Below are 22720 nucleotides of genomic sequence, written 5' to 3'. Positions count from 1 at the left end.
TGCAGAGGGGTATTTTGCAGATCTGAGAACCACTACAGGGATGGGATAATGGCACTGGAATAAATGTCTTAAGGAAGATTATGGTGAAAAATAAAAATAATTTTGAAATTATAAATTAATTTTTTCATTGTTAGGCCGAGAACTTTTCAGACCATCCTCGTATATATATATATATATATATATATGTTACTGCTAAAGCTCGAAAGCGATGTGCACATTACCTAGCTAATCTGCAGATTAACTGATTTGCTCCGTTAGCGTGCGGAATCAAGAGTTTTCCGCATTTTACCTAGGTAATGTGCACATTAACAGCTTCCGTATCGTTAAAGTTCAAAAGTTTGTTTCTCTCATTTCCTTTCCCTACTCCTTCCCCCCCCTTCACTTTTAGTTTGGTTTCGCCAGTGTCATATGTTTTGCAAATTCATTTCCTTAATTGTAATAATATTTTAAACCATTTGATTCTTTGTATTATAGTTTTTTAATTGATTGATGATTGATTCTATCAACTAATTTGTTGATTGTTTGATTGTATTAACTTGATTCTTTAGATATCGAAAAATAAATAACATTATGTTAATTTAAGTGTACAGAAACGTTGCTGTTGTTCCGGCAAAGATCTTATTTTCACTTTAACGAGTGCCTAGTAGGTAATGTGCAGATTATCTAGGTAATTTGCAGATTACCTAGGTAATTTGAGAAAAGAAACAATTTTCCGCACGTTAACGGATCACCCTAGTTAATCTGCAGAATAACTGATTTCTGCACTTTAGCGGTAACACACACACACACACACACACATATATATATATATATACTGTATTTTTCCTTGTTTAAGATGCTCCCACATATAAGATGAACCCTACTTTTTCAAACCCAAAATTAAGAAATCACTATTTTAAACATCTCCACTGTCTAATCATACATTCAATGGGAGTGGGTCCAAACTGTCTCTCTGAAGCTTTATTTCCATGTTCTTTTGCGTAATTGATGACTTTTAACTGGAATTTTGAAGAATATGACAATCGTTTTTTATTTTTAGACATTTTTATGGGCTAATACTCAAAATATTGTTAATGGATTAACTTACCCTGCCAACGAGTTGCAGACATATGAATGCTTTCAGAGTTCGGATTGTTTTATTCAGAATCAGCCGTTAATGATGTCAATCGACAGAGTTAACAAGGGCTAGTGATTGGCAGAAGCCTGTTCGCGGAGACAAGGTACCGGCAGTTTTGCCGTGGCAATCGCCGGTCTCTCAACCGCCTCCCCCCCTGTTGATAAGATGACTCAATTTTTGGTGTAAAAATTTTAGAAAAAAAGTATTGTTTTATACACCAAAAAATACACACACACACACACACACACACACACTGTTGCACAAGGGTTGTGCAAAAGCTGATGTGTCTGACTACTGACCTATTTTAGAGAAGTTGGCAAGAAGAAATGGATAGACAAATGAAATGGCTATACTCTGCAGGGAGCAGCATGGGTTTACTAAAGGAAGGTCATGATTTAGCAATTTGCTCATATTTTATAACTGTTACAGCTGAGTTGCATAAAGGATATGGATACCCTATGATAATGTTGGATTTTGTTAAGGCATTTGATAGGATACCACATGAAAGGCTGATACATAAACTGGAGAATATAGGATTGGAATATAAACTGTTTCTAGAAAATTAGGGGATAAACATCCTTTGTTGTTTTATAGCCAGTAAGCAAAACTAAAGATTGATAACTACAATCTATAAATTTCATGCCGAAAAACTATTGGCGAAGGCAATTCGAAGTAAAGGTGGAGCAAGCTCCCTCAATATTCTTGATATTTTCTCATAATGTAAAACACAGCTCCTAGGAGATGTAATACTGTCATTACATTATGAGGAGAGGTCACTGCCCAGACTGGTTTCAACCTTTTTTGAGGTCTCATCAGTGAGTAGGTAGACCTGGAAGATATCAAAGCTTAGTGAAAAGAACTTGCATACCTTCACTATACGAATGCCATAAAGGTGTAATTATATTTTAGTTAAGATAAAAAGCCAAATGGCTAGTTTTCTGGCACCTTAATATAGAAAATAAGGGGATAAACATCCTTTGTTGTTTTATAGCCAGTAAGCGAAACTAAAGATCGATAACTACGATCTATAAGTTTCATGCCGAAAAACTATCGGCAAAGGCAATTCGAAGTAAAGGTGGAGCAACTCCCTCACTATTCTTGATATTTCTCATAATGTAATGACAGTATTACATCTCCTAGGAGCTGTGTTTTACATTATGAGAAAATATCAAGAATATTGAGGGAGCTTGCTCCACCTTTTCTTCGAATTGCCTTCGCCGATAGTTTTTGGCATGAAACTTATAGATCGTAGTTATTGATCTTTAGTTTCGCTTACTGGCTATAAAACAACAAAGGATGTTTATCCCCTTATTTTCTATATTAAGGTGCCAGAAAACTAGCCATTTGGCTTTTTATCTTAACTAAAATAAACTGTTTCTTGTATAGAGAAACCTGTGGAGTATTCATAACTATAAATTCACATATATGCCACAGTAATTAAACTTTTTAGTAGCTTCATGTGTTACCATTGGATCCTGTGGTTGGCAATTTCAACTCCATGTTGTGCAGACAGATTTGTGAGGTTTGATAAGATAGATGTGGTCTTGATGTTCAGAGATGTGTTAATTTGTTCAACAAGTTACAAGAACATGGCACTTCGTATATGCCTAGTAGCATCAGTGGTGAGAGTTGCCTTTTTGGAGAAGGTAACAAATTGTGAATTTGGTTTATTGGTAGCAGCGAGTTTGTATTTCATCATAATTTTTGACAAATGTTCAGAGATGCCTTTGATATATGGTATAGGAGTCCTGTGGGCTTCTTGTCTAGGTTGATGTTTTGGAGGGTGGCTAATAAGTTTTTGAGTTATTTGATTAAATCCATTTAGTGAGGCTGTATCTTTAATAATTTCTAATTCTTGTTTTAAAGATTCTTCAGAGGAACCAAATTTGTGTGCTCTGGATACCAAACATTTTATGATGCTGTATTTTTGAGATGGATGGTGAGCCGATGTATTGTGGATATAACAATCTGAAAAAGTTGGTTTTCGATAGACCGAAGTGGCAGTGGAACCATCTTAATTACGTTGGATGTGTACATCAAGGAAGGAAATACCTTTTGATGATTCCTTTTCTAGTGTGAATTTGATGCAAGGATAGGTTGTTGATATTATTTAGAAATGAGTAAAGTTCTTGTTCCATGTGACCCCAAACTGCAAAGATGTCATCAACATATTGTTGGTTTTGGGACAAGAGTGAAAAAAATTTTTTTTCCTCTGTTAAAGAAAAAACTTGTCTAAGTTAGGTGATAAGGGTGCGACCCATTGCTGTTCCTTCCTCTGTGAAATCCTTGATGTGGTTGTAAATTTGAATAATTCCACAATATTGGATGGAAAATTTTGGGTTAATAATTCTGTTGTCTCTTTGTGAGGGATCTTAGTGAAGAGAGAGACAATGTTGAAGCTTATTAACATGTCCATATCTAACAGTTTATAGGAAAATCTCACTTAATGAATTCTATATGTGCAATAATCAGTTAACGCAATTGAGTGAAATGATACTATTTCCTACTTTAAGCGAGTGATTAATCAGGTAACATGATTTGTTTACATTATGCAAAATTTTTTGTTGCCAATCTGCAGAGAGATGGAAATTCTTCTATCACTCTGGATTGAGGATTGCAAGCAAAAAATAATGCCTCTTAGTACAAGGAATATTCAGGCAGAAGCTCACAATATTTTACCTCATTGAAAGAGACCAAATTTTAGGAGGAATGCGAATGTTTTTTAAAAGTAAGAATCCTCAAGACAATGATCTGGAGCGTGGGGATGTATGGATGTGAGTCCTGGACGATCAATAAGGAGATGAGTGACCGATTGAATGCATTTGAAATGTGGTGCTTGAGAAAAATGGATTGTATCAGCTGGACTGAAAGAGTGAGTAATGAAGAGGTTCTTAAAAGATTCAAAATGAAAAGAGACTATATGGCTAGTATCCAAAGAAGAAAAATAGCATTTGCAGGACATTTGATGAGAGGCTCTTCTGGAGAGCTTCCAGAATAGTATTGCAGGGGAGGATGGTGGAGGGAAAGAGAGGAAGACCCTGACTTCAATGGAAAGACAGCATCAAAGATTGGACGGGCAAGAATCTTTCAGAAGCAAGAGATAGAGAGGCTTGGAAGCAGACTGCTCATTAGCTGCAACCCTCTTAAAGAGGAGGCCACAGGATTAGATTAGAATGCTTTACTGCGAGTTTAGGATGGTTTGACCATTTTAAAAATCAAGCTGGACTGCGTAACATAAGAATAACTGGCGAATCTGCTAGTGTTGATAAAGATTCTGCGGCCAAGTTTCCTGAAGAATTGCAAAGGACAATTCAGAAGAGTGATTGTGATTATGATCGTTAAATATTCAATGTCAACGAAACTGGGCTCTTTGGAAGAGTATGCCAACAAAAATTTTCCTAGCTGAAACTGAAGCATTGTAGTCAGGATACAAAGTAACTAAAGATCATCTTACACTTCTGTTAGGAGGCAGTGCAGAAGGCTACTTTAAACTCTATGCTAGTTTATAATGCGCAAAATCCATGATCCGACATTATTGACGAAATCAGCACCGTTGGAAAAGAACTTGGATTTAGTAAACTGGATAATGAAGATGTGAGAAACTTGCTTGATTCCCATTCAGAATTAAGCGAGAATGATCTCCTTCAACTATAAGAACAGCATGCATATGAAGAAGAAGAAAAGGAGTGCAAACAAGAAGAGAACATTATGACTAAGGAGCTAACTGCAAAAGAACTTGAGCTAGTTTTCAATCACATTGAGCATGCTAAAGAAATTTTGTTTGATGCTGATCCTGATGTGGAAATGAAGCTTTGAAGTCTGCTGAAATCATGATAAAGCAATCGCCAGTTATTGCAGATTGCATGACAAGATGAAAAAGTCAAGCACTATTCAAACATCTTTACTTAATTTTTTTGTAAAAAAAGTAGCTCAATCAAATGTTTAAACATTAATAAAAATTTAAGTAATTGATTTTTATTAACTTTGATGATTTTATCCTCTAATATAGTTGATACTGTAATTTTTTTTTTTTTTTTTTTTTTTTTTTTTTTTTTTTTTTTCAAATTTATGTCAACTGATAGATGAATTATAATTATTCCTATTGGTTATTATACTCCCTTAACGCGATTTTGCTTAGCGCACATTAATTGATGAATTAAAATTAATCCTGTTAAAGCGAGGTTTTCCTGTAATGTCTTTTATTTTTGTGTGAAATTCTGTGAAATTTTTTAACGATGAAGCTGAATGGCCTATGAGGGGATAACAAAGGTTAGACAAAAATTTTGATATTTTATACGTAGGGCTGCTTATGGAATCCATAATAGGTCTAAGTGGACAGTTGCTTTTATGTAATTTAGGTGAACCATATGTTCTTGGAGATCTTGTATGGTACGTTTTAAGGCTTTTGATGGTTTACTGATCTATGGATGTTGTTTCATCCTGTAACTTGTTGAGTTTTTTGAACTGTCTGTTGGTAAGATTATAATTAAGCTGGGAATATGTATTGTGATCTCGAAGCAATAAATTAATTTTCCGATCCTATGAATTCATATCTAAAACAGTGGTATTCCCCTTTTTTAGCTTTTGTGATAACTGTGTTGCTATTATGTTTCAAGGAGTTCAGTGCTTTTAATTCTGAAGGTGGGATATTCAATTCTGATGGTTTGGCATCATAGATCACTTTGGCTGTTTCAAACCCTAGTCTGTTGGCTTCAAGACTAGACAGATGACTGGTTTTCCTTTCAATGTTATGTATGAAATCTAGATAAGGAATACGCTTCGATGAAATGGCAAACTTCGGACCTCGTGCTAATACATTCAATTCATCTTCAGTTAGAGGACGGCCAGATAAGTCAACAACCCATTTCTTAGCAGGTTATTTGCTTGTATTTTTCTTATATCGTTCTAGTAATGTTAGGTTTTTATTCTTGTTGAGAGGCTTATACGCTGGTTAAACATGATAACTAATATTTAAGGAATTGACAGCGTATACTAGAAATATAGATTAAATAAACTTTAATATATACTTTCCGATATTTCGGCGAACGTCACATTGCCATCTTCTTGGGAACTTACTACAAAGACACGTGCACACAAGTAATAATAACAGCAAATGAGACTGAAGCTAGGAAGCTAGCGTTTTCCTAAAGTCCTGATGGTGCCCCCTGGCGGGCTATATTGGTAGTTCTTGGCCTTTGGGCTGAAGTTCTTCTGATAAAAGTTTCCCAAATTTGGGGCAGTCTCATGCATCCAAATTTGTTGAGGTTTGGCATGTTCCTAAGGGCCAAGGCTGATTTCATGAATAGTCTTTCATACTTGAACTTGCTGCGGTGTATTACTGTGGCTTTCTTCCATCTTATTCTGTGGCGAGTATCCAGAGCGTGGTCTGCAAGCCCAGAGTGGCTGTACTGGTGAAATCGGATGTAATCCTTGTGTTCTGAGATTCTGATATTTGCTGTCCTGCCTGTTTGGCCAAAGTAGGACAGTTTACAGCTGCAAGGGACCTGGTATACACCAGGTAGGTCTAGGGGAAGTGGTTGGTCTTTGGTGGAGCGGATAAGGGATGCCAGTTTTCTATGTGGTCTGTAACAAGTGGTCAAGTCATGTTTTTTTAAGATTTTATTGATTTTTTCCGAGGTGCATCGGATGTAGGGAATGGTGATGGATTTAGAGTAATCTTTTTTGTGAAGGGGAGGGGATGGTGGGTTGTGGATAACTGGGTTAAGTATTTTTTAGATTTTTTGGAGGGGGTAGCCTTTGGCTGAGAAAGTGTCACAGATGTGATTTAGTTCAGTGGTTAGGGCTTGATCATTAGAACAGATTATTTTTGCCCTGTTGAATAATGTTTTAATAACTCCATATTGTTGTGAGGGGGGGGATTGTTGGTGAATGTATCTGCCTGTATGGGTGGGTTTTCTATAAACTGAGAAAACCAAGGCTCCATCAGGTTGGCGGGTGACTAGTGTGTCTAGGAAGGGGAGGTTATTGTTTTCCTCTTTTTCCAGGGTGAATTTGATTCTAGGGTGTTGGTTGTTTAAGTGTGTTAGGAAGGAGAGGAGTGAATCCGGACCATGTGGCCAAATAGCGAAAACATCATCAACGTAGCGAAGCCATATGGTAGGTTTTTGTGGGGCTGAGTTTAAGGCTTTCTCTTCAAACGTCTCCATGAAGAAGTTGGCCAAGGGTGGGGAAAGTGGTGAACCCATGCCTGTCCCCTCTATCTGTTTGTAGAATTTTTCCTGCCAAACGAAATAGCCTGAGTTCATTGTAAACTGAAATAGGGCTGAGATATCGGGAGGAAATTTAGCTTGGATTAGCTCTAAGGTTTCTTTGAGGGGGACATTCGTGAATAGGGAGGAGACATCAAAACTGACCATTATGTCATTATGTTGGAGTGTAAGGTTTTCTGTACTGGCTTTGAAGTGGGCTGAGTTTTTTATGTGTGATGGTGTATTTCCAGTATAGTGTGAGAGCGCTTTGGCTAAATGCTTGACTAGTTTGTAAGTGGGGGAATCAATGCCATCCACTATGGGACGTAATGGCACATTTTCTTTGTGTATTTTTTTTGGGGGGGGGGGGTCTAGAGTTATAGGGTTTTAGTCTGTTGGTAATCTCCACAGGCCAAGAAGTGACCTTCTTAAGGAGCCTATGGAGTTTTCTAATTTGTGAGTTGGTGGGATTGTAATCAATGGGGAGGTAAGTGGAACGATCTAATAATAAAGCCTTAAGCTTACCTGTGTAGTCTTTAAGATTGAGTACCACAGTGGCGTTCCCACTGTGGTACTCAATCTTAGGAACATGCCAAACCTCAACAAATTTGGATGCATGAGACTGCCCCAAATTTGGGAAACTTTTATCAGAAGAACTTCAGCCCAAAGGCCAAGAACTACCAATATAGCCCGCCAGAGGGCACCATCAGGACTTTAGGAAAACACTAGCTTCCTAGCTTCAGTCTCATTTGCTGTCATTATTACTTGTGTGCACGTGTCTTTGTAGTAAGTTCCCAAGAAGATGGCAACGTGACGTTCGCCGAAATATCGGAAAGTATATATTAAAGTTTATTTAATCTATATTTCTAGTATACGCTGTCAATTCCTTAAATATTAGTTATCAAGTAATGTTAGGTATTTTTTATTGAGATTCACATTGCTTGTTTCAAATGCTTTGATGCCTGCATCTTTTGAAATATTAATACCTTTGTATTTGACAGATCACTTTAAAAATGATTACGTATATTTATATAAAATAAAATTTTTATAAAATATTTACATATTTTTAAAAAGTTAATTATTGTTGCATATGTGTGAATTTATAGTTAATATAAACTCTTGACTTGAATAAGTGGATGGTTGACAGACAGATATCAAAAAGTGGTATACGGTGGGGTGTACACCACTGCTCATCAGATTTAAGGTAACCAGTGGTGTACCATTCTTGTTCAGTCTATATATTAATGACATTAGGAAGGGTTTAACAGGAGATATGCAATTGTTTGCTAATAATGCAAAGGGTAGGCAAGGCAATCAGGGATGCTACTGATATCCAGCACTTAGAGAATGATTTAAATAGGCTGGAAATTTGGGCAAACGAAAATGGCTGGTTTAATAGTAGTAAGTATGAAGTTATGCACATTGGCATGATGAAATTTCCAGTGGTATATTATATTAACGAGGTTATGTTACAAAAAACAGATGAGGCTAGGGATCTTGGCATAATGGTGGATAGAAATTTGAAGTTCAAAAGTCATACAACAAAAGTTGCAAATACAACTTAGGATAAATGCAGTGTTGAAGTAAATTTGATATGTAAGGATAAGAAGTTATTTTGCCTTTTTATAAGGCCTTGATAAGACTGCACCTGGATAGTTATGCACAGATATGATGATTTGGTATTCTGGGTTCCAAGGAGATAGAGAAGTTGTGGAAAAGATCCAAAAGAGTTACAAAGTTTATATTGGGATATTTTGAAATTTAGAATATGAGGACAGATGGCAAATATGTGAATTACAGATTCTGGTTAACAGGAGAAAGAGGGGCGATGTGATTAGTGAATGGGTGTTATAGAATATTGTCTGATGAAATTGTTTGTTATATGGAAGGTGGGGAGAGCAAAACAATGTCAAGTTCTTTCCTAATATCCTCAGTTTTAATATGATATTGCCATTGATGCCATCTGTTCATCTGGACTCATATCTGTGGTCTCCAGTCTTTGGTCAAGTGTTTTACTTCTAACCTGGCTCTCAGTTAAAGTTAAAATTGGTTTGAAAGCTGTCTTGTGTACAGCTGATTTAGTGTTTTGACTAATTTCTTTCTTATTCCATATAAATTTATTCAGCTGACTTCGTACCATACCAGCTTTGTTGATTCTGTTGTCTATTTCCATATTTAATTTACCATCTTCACTAAAAATCATGCTTAAGTAGCTGACATGTTTTACGTATTCTATAAGTTCTCCATTCACAATGCACAATGTAGTTGATAATTTCAATACTTCTGCCTATATATGATGGGGAATTTAATTTATATGGAAGAAGAGAGCTAGAGGGAGATTAGCCACAGCTTTAAACTAGCAGTATTTAAGACAAAAGCCAGCTTCATCTTATGAATCTGAGTGTGAGTTTGGTTAGAAATAAAACATGTAATCAAAGATTAGAGACCAAAAATATGAGTTCTGAGAAAAATTAGGGAAGTGAACATATTTCATCACTGGTAGAATGATTACATATTAGGAAAGAACCTTGCATTATTAGCATTCAAGATAACAAGAACAGGTGTTGTTGTGAAGGTTGCAGGAAGAAGATCAGGTGAATTAATCTTGCTCTTCCACACTTCAATCAGAAGTGCTCAAGAAGACAGGAACATAAGGTCTGACAATATTGGAGTGGCTGACAAATGATAGACTAATTTGGAGGAAATAGTGATGTAAACTTAATTATATAGTGCTGTCATAGTATCCTATTCACCCATTGAAAGGCACATGTTAGAAAATTCAATGATGATAATTCAAAGTGGGAATATTTGCTTTGGGGAAGAGGGGTGATGGAGTGGATGGTTTTTGCTGCTATTTCTGTTTCTATAACAAGTCCCACTAAACCAACTTCTCAGGTATGACTCCTCCCCATTCCTGTCTATCATCACTGATATTACATCCCTTCCCAAACCTAAAATATCATTCTCACATCCTTGATTATCTAATCCTTTCTTGCACACTCACACATCTACTCTTGAAACAATCATCTGCACTTCTCTTGCCATGTCTCCCTGTCCACCCTGATCTAACAGAAGCCACAAATGATCTGCAGTCTTGGATTTGATTATCTCATCAGAAGATATTGTGGTAAATGAAATGTTACATCTTTCTCCAATTGGTGAAAGTTACCACAAATTTAAGAATAAATTTATTGCATGAGTATATAAGGGTACAATGTACCTGATGATTCGATTTCTTTACTTACTGTTTGTGTCTATTGTTGAATGTCGTTTCCTAAGCAGACAGAAATTGACATTGTTGGATAGAAACATATCAGTGATGGTCATACAGTTTTAACAAATAGTAGTGAAGAAATTGTTTTTGTCATCAGTGAACGCTCTGGTTTTGCTAATGATCAGATTCATTTGTGAAAATCCTCATTTGCATTCACTTGTTGATATTGGTTGAGCATTCATCAAATGCTTCAATTTTTCTTAAACCATTTTGTTAATTAGGTATTTCCAAAATCCAAATGAAAATGACTGAATATTACAAATTTTTAAATATGCATCCATAGTCTCATCACAGTTAATAAAAGTGCCGGCATGCCTTTCCATTGCATATTGCATACCATCCCAAAAAAGGCACTACTTGTAAATGTTTAATGAACCGTTTTAAGATAACTTTCTTTTATATATTATATGGTAAGTAAGAAGTAAAATGCAGGTTTTTGAATATTTGCTGGTATGGTAAACTGGTTCTAATATGTTTTCATTCATTGAGTTACGAAAATTTCAACATTTTGGTTGTTCCTGTTCTGATGTGAATTTCAAAGGCCTTAGTTAACAAATTGAATCCAGTAATTTTAATATAGAATGTGTATCGGTTTTATTGGTTTTTCTCAATACACAGAACACTTAACATATCTTCCATAGAAAGTACCATATTTTTCGATAGATAACGCGCACCCTCAACATTTTCATCACTCCTTTTGATGTATAGGTAACGCGAATGCGCCAACTAGTGGTAGAGTTAGGAAGTACAGACAGAGGACGGAAGAATTCTTTAAAAGCACATGCATTGCTAGTAGCAGTGGTCGATTATTCCGAACATCCTGTTTTAAAATATTTCATTAAGTAAATCATTATTTGTTTATATTTTGTTATTAGATCTGAATTACCCATGGAAGACAGAAGTACTTCTCGAAGAAAATCCTACACAGCCATTTCAAGCTTGAAGTGGTAGAAGTGGCAAAGGAAAAAGGAAATCGTGAAGCAGGTAGATTGTTCAGTGTTGGGGAAAGTAGTGTTCATGAATGGCGAAAGGCTGAAACAGTCCTGAAATGTTTACATACGAGGAAACGTCCTATAAAGTTTAGAAGGTGCTTCTGGCCAGCCATAGAAAAAAACTGTTTGATTGGGTTGTTAGTGAAAGAGAGCTAAAGGTATGAGAATATATACTGTCTGTGTGTTGCAGGAATCGAAAAGAATTGCGCAAAACGATAATATAAAGGATTTCAAGGCCTACCCATCTTGGGTTTTTGGATTTATGAAGAGAAACAATTTAAGTGTGCACTCCTCCACTAGTGTTGGACAAAAATTTCCCCTGCGACTGGGAAGCGAAAGTAGCTAAATTTCATTTGTTTCTCAGAGAAAACTTGTGTGGAGTTGTCACTATTGTCAATATTGAGTGTGATGAAAAATTTTTTGGATTTGAATAGTGTAATGTTCAATTAATATTAAGTAATACTTCTTCTACCTTAGCTTTGTTATTACATTTGATTTACATCACAACCCTCTCAAATGTATACTGCTTGCATTATCTATCGAAAAATACAGTATTATTACCTATAAAGGGAGGAATTGAAGTTCTGCTTCATTTCGAGTCAAAAATAGATGAGCAGGCTAGATATATCTCTTAGATAATTTGAAGGACATTAAAAATTGGAATATGTTAAACAAATTTTCACATGCCGAACTTTTCATTTTCTACTCTTCCTCCCCATCTCTCCCACTACAAAAAAAACTTAGTTTAAAAATATAATTCAGTTTAATTGAAGATTAAACTGTCCAGCGATATCTTTTCTTAAGATGGAATAGAAGTTTTAAAGTTCACAAAACTTATGATGGATAAAGGCATTTGTTTCAGAAAGAATTTTTTTTTTTTTTTTTTTAATCAGAATGTGTAATGAAAGTGAGAAATGATGTTATCCCTTTTGTCACCATTGTACTGCCAATAGCTTATGTGTTTTGATCAGAATCTGTGTGAGGGGATGTGTAGAAATGATGTCATTCTTTTTGTCATTATTGTACTGCCAGCAGCTTTAAGATGTGAATGGCAGAAGCTCTTCTTTTAACTGAAAATAAATCTCTTCACATGATTTTCATATACAACTCACTGCCATCTTCTGTAAATGTTTCTATAAATGAAATGCAAGGGCTTATTTCAGATGACCTGCAAGGATTTGACTATCACATTTACCAGAAATATTCAAGTTCTGCTTGTTGTTGCATGGCTTATGAAAATGTTATTAGTTTATTCTTGAAGAGTAGCAAAGTTTTTTTTTATCATTCTTACCATCGTGTACATTGATATCACTAATAGCTTCTTAAGTAACAATTTTTCTAAAATAGGTAATGAAATTACAAGAGGTCTAGTTGAAATTCATGTATGGGATTAGCTTAAAGTGTGTGTGTGGGGGGGATCATGCATGTAAATATTCTGAATCAACTGTAGACTTGCACTGTGTTATTCCTGAGTTTTGATTAGGGGGGAAAATTAATTTAGGCTATGAATAAGTTCTGAGTTTAAAAAAAAATGTCCATACATCTATATCACCTTTAATGTGTGATATCCATCATTTACAGAGCTGCTCGAGCATAGTAATCATAAGAACTACATGATATTTGTCCTTTGATTGGAAAAGCAGAATTCCAATGTGTAGGACATAAGGAACGTTGACAAAGGCTGTTCCTCTTCAAGTAGCTAATCAGAGAATGCTCAATAAACATATACAAAGTAATATACTGATGTTATGGTCTCAGTTGCATTGGTCATAATTCCAACTAAATTCCATTCTGTCATTTATTAGAATATAATAATAGAATAAATATTTGCTGTTTTAAGGATACTTGTGACATAAGACTGAATGATAAATGCACGTAAACACAAGAAAGATATTTAATTAACCAGATATTTCGGTCTGGAAATAGCAGACCATCTTCAGTGGTATTACAAGAACAGTTTTAAAAAATACAAGCTAGAATACTAAATAGCGGCGTGTTCTATTTTTAATGATCTATTGTTAGTATTCTAGCTTGTATTTTTTAAAACTGTTCTTGTAATACCACTGAAGATGGTCTGCTATTTCCAGACCGAAATATTTGGTTAATTAAATATCTTTCTTGTGTTTTACGTGCATTTATCATTCAATAGAATAAATAAAAAGAATAAAATATCTTAATATCTAGCATACTGCTGTGTGAAAGTAGATTGTGTTCTGTCTGAAACAGATATGAACTTGATCTGTTATTTGATGACATTCTTCTGTTTTCCAGAAATTTGAGTAATATTTCATTGAAATTGATTTCACTGAAATTGAAAGATTCAAGGTTTTAGTCTTAATACAGATGTTAAATTAAGTGTTATGACTGTTTTAAACAAGTCTTACTTTTCAGTACAAAACTATTTTTCTTTCTCAAGGTGATCCAAGGCAAGATTTAGAATATGAAAGACAGTATGCTCAAACTTACAAAGTACCTGAAGCTGTACGTAGTTTTTTAATTTATCTTTGGAAAGCTATAAAGGAGGGAAATGCTTATAAAATTCAAAGTCTCTATGAAAACAGGTAGGTGAATTTTTAATGGAATGAATTATTTTATGCTGTAATACTCTGTATACATAGACAGTTAACACATTCTTTCACTTAAGAGGATGTATAATCTGTGTGTGAATTGAGTAAAGCAGTAAATCTGTGGTTACTTAAAAAAAAAAAAAATATTTTTTTTTAAATGATTCTGAACTAGTGAAATATGCTTATGTGAAAAACACCATTTCAAAATTAGCATTGGCTTCAATTCCAAAATTGGTACATAAGAATCAGTTGAAAGCTTGTGAAATTTTGTTGGATAATATGACAAGAGGTGATAGAGGAGCAAGATTAATGAAATATGCAGAAAAAGAAAATCTCTATAATAAATACTTTTTTCAAGAAAAAAATACATGGAAAGTGAACACAGAAAAGTTCAGATGGAAGAACTAGTGAAACTGACTTTATCCTCAGTAAGAGAAAAAATGAATTTCAGGACTGTTTGAATTTCAGCACCTTCATCATTGGAAGCGACCAACATGTAGTATACAGTAAGATTCAAATAAGCTGTGAGAAACAAAAACAAACAAACATAAATGGACACAAACTCAACAATAAAAGAAAAATTACAACTTGAATTAAACAAGAGATTTCTTATAATTAAATTCCTGATATGTATCATCAGGGGGAGTGTGTATAGGGATATGGTAGTACTGTATGTACAGGTTACATCATTACTAACTTATTATCAACAATTTCCCTCCAAATTAATTTTTAGCAGATTATATATTTCGGTGTTCTAAGGTACTTCTTACTGTATCTGTCTACCTAGAACTTGGTCTTCCTTTGAGTCTTTTTCCGGCTATCTTGGTAAAAAAATCAATTATTTTGCTAACTTTTCCTCTCCCATTCTGTTTGAGCAATCTAACTCTCTGAGATCAGCTCTGCTAATGCATTCTGAATGCTAATCTTATCAAGTTCTTTCATAATATCCTTATGTTTAATATGATACTACCATTGATGCAACCCTCTCACTTCTCTAATCTTTCTCAGAACTCTCCATATCTTGGGTCTTCAGTCTTTCTAACCCAGCTCTCAGTTCCCTAAGTTAAAACTGGTTTGAACAATGTCTTGTATACAGCTAGTTTGGTATTTTGACTAATTTCTCTCTTATTAAATATGAACTTATTCAGTTAACTTCCTGTCTTACCACTTTGCTAATTCTTTTGTCTATTTCCATATTTAATTTGCCATCTTCACTGAAACTTTATCTAAATAGCTGAAATTTATGTTTGCTCTATAAGTTCTCCATTTAGGACGTAGTGATGTTTTCAATTTTTTGCCTATTTTTATCACTGATCTTCTAAATTTATTACAACAGTTTTCAGTTTAGTTAGGGAATCAATCCTGCAGACTTGTACTGAATTTATTTAGGAATATAATATCATCTGCATAAAGAGCTCAGATTAACATCTCCAGTTTTTGATATTTTTTTATGTTGGGCCCATATACGAGAGGCTGGCTGGTCAAAGTATAGTACTTTAGTACTGTATATGGGTAGTGGGATGGGAAAGGAGGAACTTGTTAACATTCGATTTGAAAGCCTGTATATTGTATTCCTTGGGAAATACCTCAGGGGGAAGACTGTTCACAGTACAGCAGTAGCAGGGATGAGGAAAAGAAACTTGTTCTGTGGGTTACTGTCAAGGGATGTTGAGAGGTGGCTGTACTTGTTCCAATGGGTTTAATACAGAGTGGGGGAATTATTGATGTTCTTTCAGATGAGCATTTTCCATGAAAATAGTTGCAGAATATCCAAATTGCAGAGACTAAACGTCTATGTGAAAGTGGGGGGAGTGAGTCAGTAAGAGCTGGATCATTTATCAGTCTAATTGCTCTATTCTGTATTGAGTCAAGCATTTTGAGGGAGTTTTTAGGAGTCCCACTCCAAATGTGAGAACATTATTCGATAGCTGGGCTGATTTGCAATTTGTATAAGGTTAACAGCTGTTTTGAAGTGAAGTAATGTCTTGAGTGAAAGAGAAAGCCTAGTTTTTTGGAAGCTGAGGATGCAATGGTTGTGATGTGTTTTTGCCAGGAGAGGCCTGATGTCATAGTAATTCCGAGAAGAGAAATTTTATCTTGTCTGAGGATTTAAGTGTTATCAAAAATAATACTGGGGAAAATGGTTCTTTTTTGTGGGAAATAAGACAGAGCTGGGTTTTGCTAGTGTTGAAGTTGACAAGGGTATCTGAGCCCCATCGGAGGATGTTTTGGAGGTTTGCGTTAAGGGAAGATGTGGTTGATGTTCTGTGGGTTGAAGTGAGTTGTGTAGGGTAAGGTTTATCAAATGAAAGGGAGGAGTGCAATGTGCTGTCATCTGCAAAACTGTGTATTGGATTGGAGGTCAACTGAAGTAGGTCATTGATGTATAGAGGAAGAGGGTCAGTGAGAGAACTGAACCTTGTGGGACCCCAGCATTAGTTGGATAGTGGGAGGATAGGGAGCCATCTGCCATTACACATAGTGTGCGTCCAGACAGGAAGCTGGCAATCCATCTGTAGAAGTCCCGAGACAGTCCAAATGTTGGAAGTTTGCTTAGTAAGCCTTTGTGCCAGACTCAGTCAAAGGCTTTAGAGATATTGAGTGCAACTACTTGGGATTCACCAAATTTTTTCATGGTAAATGTCCAGAGATGGGTGATATATGAGAGCAGGTCACCTGTTGATTGGCATCGGTGGAATCTGTACTGGTGGTCGCTTAATAATTGGATACCTTCAAGGTAGAGTAGTAGTTGAGAATTGATGGTTTTCTCCATCACTTTAGATAGGATTGAGGTGAGTGAGATAGGGTGGTAGTTAGATTGCTGCGATTTGTCTCCCTTTTTGGGGAATGGGTTGAATTATCCCAATTGAATATCCCAAAGCCAATTTCCAGGCTTTGGGATATATACTAGTTGAGTAAGATAGTATTTACAGATGGCATAGGATAGGAGTCAATTCTGCTGCACAGACCTCTTTCTGGCAAGGATACAAGGGGCATTGTATGTTGGGAAGTTGGAATGACTGGGGGGGGGGGGGGGGAATTTGCCATTGTCAGTTATACGTGCATTGCAGGCAAAGTGTGAAGCCAGGAGATTAGCTTTTTCTGTGGGTGATGTTGCAATTGAGCCATCTGGGTATGATAGAGGTGGGAGTAGTATAGGGCAAAAGTTATGACCGATTGCTTTGGCAAGAGACCAAAGGGCATGGCTGCCGCTAGGACAGGCTGCAAGTTTCCTGCTTTTTGCCTGTTCAGATTCTGTTTTGGAATCGTTGATGATTTTTTTGCATCTGTTTCAGGCTTCAGTATAGGCACTGAAGGAGGATGGAGTTCTTAATTTCAGTCAGTTGTGGTATGCCTGGTTTTTCATTAGTACAACCTTGGCACATTTTTTGGAGAACCAGGGTTTGGATAGGTGACAGCAGTTCAGTGTTACTTTGGTGATGTGTTTGGTGCATATGTTTGGATTGGAAAACTGCAAACAATAGTCCAACCATGGGAATCTAGCATAGTAATCTCGGAGGCTGTCCCATTTGGCACTGTTATAATGCCAGAGTGGTTGGTGGTATTGGGAGAGCGATAGAGACAGGAGATAAATTTTTAGCCAAAAAGGTCAAAGTTGGGTGATTCTAGGTTAGGTGCTCTGACATACCTTAGGCAGGGTATGTCCGAGCGGATATATGCACACTCACCACCTATTGGTTGAAAGGAGTTAAATAGTGAATAGTTTGGATGTTTGAGATGGATGGTGCCAGGGGGAAGGTGAAATTTGAGTTTCTATTAAGAAGAGTAGGTGGGGTTTGGTTGACTGTAGATGATAGTGAATGCTATTAAGGTTGGAGTTGAGACCACGGATGTTGGTGAAGTGGATATGCAAGGTTCTGTGAGGCATGGCTTTGACTGCAAGGGTCTTGCACGTTTCCTATGCAGTGCCTGCATACTGGTCTCCTTGGTGGCTATTAGTAGTGTCACTTGGTTTTTGCACTAGTTTGGTTTGTTTGTAGTCTATGGTCCAGCTGTTATCTCCATTTTGGCATTTTTCTTTAGCTGTCTTCGGAGTTGCCTTCTTTGTTCCCTTTGTTCAAAGGTTAAGTCAGGTCGAGCATGTACGCGTGATTGGGGGGGCAACTGTCCTTTGGCTTGCTATTTATCGCCGTTATTAATTTGGAAGTGTTTGTTGGTATATCACAGATCACTTTCACGAGACGTGGAAAGTTCGTTCTGTCCTTTCTTTTGTTTATGGGACCGAAGCGATGACATTTGATAATATTCCTGGAATCGAAGTTGCATTCACCTGCTAGTTCGCTAACTTCTTCTTTCAAAGATTTACCATTTTCCTCCGGAAAGCTCAGAATAATGGCATCGAGTCTCCTGTTTTCGGCCTCGAGCGACACGTGTACCGTTGATGTGATTAAATCACGGAGTTCGTTAGTGGGTACAGATGCACTTGCGGTTGGCTGCTGGTCGTCGGGCATCTCAAGCTTTGTTTCCAACTTTCAGATTTTGGACGAGAAAGTATTGATATGGGACTAGAAGTAATCTTTCGTTGTTGGCCTTTGTTGTAGGCATATTGGGCTCTTTCACGTGGCTGTTTTTTTTTAATTGAAAATAACTGATATGAAGGACTCTGGTACTTACATGTTGTGTAGAAGTAACTGACTCCTTAGTACCCTCTGTATTCCTTTTACTGGTTATTTTGCACAAAAAAATACTTGCAATTACGATAAAATTTGGGAGCACAATTGTAACGAAACTTATTCACAGGCACCACCTATCGAGAATTATTTCCCAATCAGTTCCCCATAGCAAATTTGCTGACTTATAGATAAACAATCAACTTTGATAAAAGTAAAAAAATATTTGCCATAAACATTATTTCATTCATATATGTATTAAACATGCATGTGGTTCTTAGCCTTTAATGATGTTGTTGGAATTGTCTTTATTGTGGGTATTTAGTGCAGATATAACATTGCCTTCCAGCATGAAATAAAATCTTAACCCATTAACTGTAATCCTCATCACTTTCTTTTTCTTCTAATGTCTTCCAGTGGTTTGCTTCAATTTCCTTCTCAAAATCTTAATTTTCATTATAATATTGAAGATCATCATCATTGGATGCAAACGCTTCATAATTTCTGATGTGGTTTACGTCTAATGGAACATAATTTTCACTATTGGCAATATCCTGCATATCCATGATTGAATGCTTAAAACCGCAGCAATAAGACCATTCAAAACAGTTTTGAATGGTCTTATTGCTTATTCCTTGACAACTATTGGCCATAAACTGTATTATTCATAAAAATTTCCTTTTGCTGACCTCCGTAGCAGTTGTTAAGAACCAGTAAAATTTTTCTTGATTTCTGTTGTAATTCCATATCCCAGCTCAAGCCAATTCTTAAAAAATTCAGATCTTATCCATGCATTTTTGTTCACATGGTACTGAACTGGTAAACTCTCCATTCTAATTGCTTTCAAGTATCAATGCCTGGTCCTTTTTCCAACAACAGCTTTCATTTCATAGTTCCTTTGAAGAGCGTAATACTATTATTCCCAGCAATGTAGCATGTTTATTCATAACACAGGGAACCATCCAATATAGCATGATAAAATAGCCCTGTTTCATCACTATTGCAGGTGTTATCAGCACAAAAATTTTCAAATCAAGATTATATAATTTTTCTAACACTTCATGTGGTAGAGGTTACTAACTGGCCCAATTAAATGGCATTGTATCCCAAATAAATTAAGCAAATGCTTGTTATATCCTCATTTTGTTTTTGTTCTTCCAGACTTATCCCAATAAAATGGCTGCCCCCATTAACCAGAATCTACTGTAGATGATGAATAACAATGGGGATAACTTGCACCTTTGACTCACACCTGATTTAACATTAAACTATTTTCCTATACCTCCTTTTCACTTATGACTATTGACTTAGAACTCAAATATAGACTACATATTGCTCAATATAATATTCCATTTACACCTAACATTAGCATTTTGAACAGCTTTTTTCTCTTGGCATATGCCTTTTCCAGATATACAAAACTTAAATACAGAAATTTGTTATATTTGCATGGTTTCTCAACTTTGTTCTAAAGTGAAAGTCTAATTCTGATAATCTCCATTTGGCTGAATCCAGCTTCTTCTCCAAGCTTCCCTTCAATAATTCTTTTTAACTTTTTCTCAAGTATACTTGCATAAATCTTACCAGGAACACTCATTAGAGAAATATAATTCTTACATTTCAGTTTTATATTTTCCTTTTTAAAGATGGTTACTATGAGAGCACTACTTCAATCATCTGGAATTTGACCTTTTAGCCAGGCTCTCTGAATTATGCATTGCAGCCACTGCACAACTTTCATTCCTCCATACTTAAGCATTTCTGGTTGAATATCATCTACTGCAGCTGCTTTGCTTCCTCCTTTCCAAATGACAGGTTTTGATGGCATTTTCTCAAGTAATGATATATTTGATTAATATCTCTTGAATATTTTCTCTCACTGTTCTATCGCTGCTTGTTTCATTTAGCAATCTTTCAAAGTAATTACACCAGACATGAACTGAAAATCTTCAGTTTTCATGTCCCCCTTTATCATTTCTGATTAATTTTACAGTATTCTATTTTCCCTTTCTAAGTTTTTTTAATAGCCTTCAGAAAATATTTTGCTACCTTCCTTATATATATTTACCTTCTATATTCTTACCAATCTTCTCATCATAACTTATTTAGCTAGTTTTACACCTGCTTCACTTTCTTACATTTTTCTCTGTGTGCTTTTAGAGCCCACGCATACATGCTAAGAACTTTTGATATGCTTTCTTCTTTTCTTGGACTATCTCTTTAACTTCCTTAGTCCACCATGGAGTTCCAGTTTTTTATGGAAGTTTTTTTTTTTTTCCCACTTGGTTATACAAGAAATTATATACTTAGTTAATCCTTTATTCAAGTGTAAGCAAACAAAGTTTGTGCCTGAAGTATTAACAGGACAGGGGCAACTTGTGTGCAAAGGTGGTACAACTTCACATCACTTGCCTTAGTATCCCATAATGCAAAGCACATCTCCTTGTGGACATGTATAATGCTGTGCATTTTGGGAAGGGTCACTACCCAGACTAGTTTCAACCTTTATTGAGGTCTCTTCAGTGGGAGTTAGACCCACAGGTGATACCAAGGTTGAAGTAATGCAGAAGTCATATTTTCTTATATGAGTTGCCAAAAGGTATCTCACCTTATTATTAAAATCCTCCAGATTAGATAAAGATGTTGGAAGTTTTTTGTTTTTTCCACTTTTTTCCACAAGAAACTATATAAATTCTTTATCCAAGTGTAAGCAAACAAAGTTTGTGCCTGAAGTATTAACAGGACAGGAGCAACTCGTGGCAAAGGTGGTACAACTTCGCATCATTTGCATTAGTATCCCATAATGCAAAGCACATCTCCTTGCGGACATGTATAATGCTATGCATTATGGGAAGGGGCACTACCCAGACCAGTTGCGACCTTTATTGAGGTCTCTTCAGTGGGAGCCGTGAAAGTGGAAAAAAGTTTTTACAACAGAAAGGCTTCCAACATCATTCTCTAATCTGAAGGATTTTAATAATAAGGTGAGACACCTTTTGGCAACTCATATAATAAAGTATGACTTCTGCATTACTTCAATCTTGGTATCATCTCTGGGTCTAGCTCCCACTGAAGAGACCTCAATAAAGGTCGAAACTGGTCTGGACAGTAACCCTTCCCATAATACATAGCATTATACATGTCCACAAGGAGATGTGCTTTGCATTATGGGATACTAAGGCAAGTGATGTGAAGTTATACCACCTTTGCCACGAGCTTACACTTGATAAAGGATTAACTAAGTATATAATTTCCAGTTTTTTTTGTCTTTTGCAGACAACCTCGTCACTTGCATCTCTTGATTGATTAATTTAGTGCTTTCTTCAAGGTCTGCTACTGAAACTTCAAGGTTTGGTTTTTGTTTTCAAGTTATTTCAATTTTTCTTGAAATTATGTGCAGTTCACCTCTGAAAGTTGCTTAACTTTGATTCATTTAAAAACTTTCTTACACAATTTTCTTTTCAATATATTTACCTTTATCTTGTTCAAAACTAAATCGTGATCACCTCTGATTTCAAATCTTCTCTGTACTCTTGTGCATTGAACCAGGATAATGATATTGCTATCAACAATAACATAGTCAATGAGATTTTTCTTATTTCTGTCTTTTCTCAATGTGTATTTGTGTACATCTTTATGTTAGGACATGGTTAGTAATAACTAGTCTGTCCTGAACAGAACATTCACGGACTTAGCAGTATTATTAGATTTGCTCTTTTCTCCAAACTTTCACAAAGCATTGCTTTATGTCTGGTCTATTATTTCTTAATGTGCTGTTTAGATCTCCAACAAGGACTAACTTTCTTTTTTCTTTGTCAGTTGCCTTTTCTAATAGCTCAAAGAACTCTTTCAGTTCTTTACTACTACTACTTTGTGTGAGACTATAGACACAAACATTGTCTGGTTTGGCATTCTGATATTTGCTCATAT

The 22720-nt window shown here is 35.8% G+C and overlaps 1 protein-coding gene across 1 annotated transcript in view; it reads left to right on the top strand.

Moving 5' to 3' along the window:
• eIF3l (eukaryotic translation initiation factor 3 subunit l) overlaps positions 1-22720 on the top strand; it is a 310545-nt gene that overhangs the window by 28094 nt on the left and 259731 nt on the right. Inside the window, exon 3 of the mRNA XM_090398519.1 lies at positions 14009-14153. Coding sequence (XP_090254645.1) covers positions 14009-14153 — 145 coding nt within the window. The remainder of the gene's footprint in view (positions 1-14008; positions 14154-22720) is intronic.

The sequence above is a fragment of the Typopeltis vanoorti genome, chromosome 9 (genome assembly GCF_054136105.1).
Source record: "Typopeltis vanoorti isolate ZY-2024b chromosome 9, IOZ_Tvanoo_1.0, whole genome shotgun sequence".
Taxonomy (NCBI): domain Eukaryota; kingdom Metazoa; phylum Arthropoda; class Arachnida; order Uropygi; family Thelyphonidae; genus Typopeltis; species Typopeltis vanoorti.
Note: the sequence above shows the minus strand (reverse complement) of the source record. Positions and strands in the feature narration are given on the sequence as shown.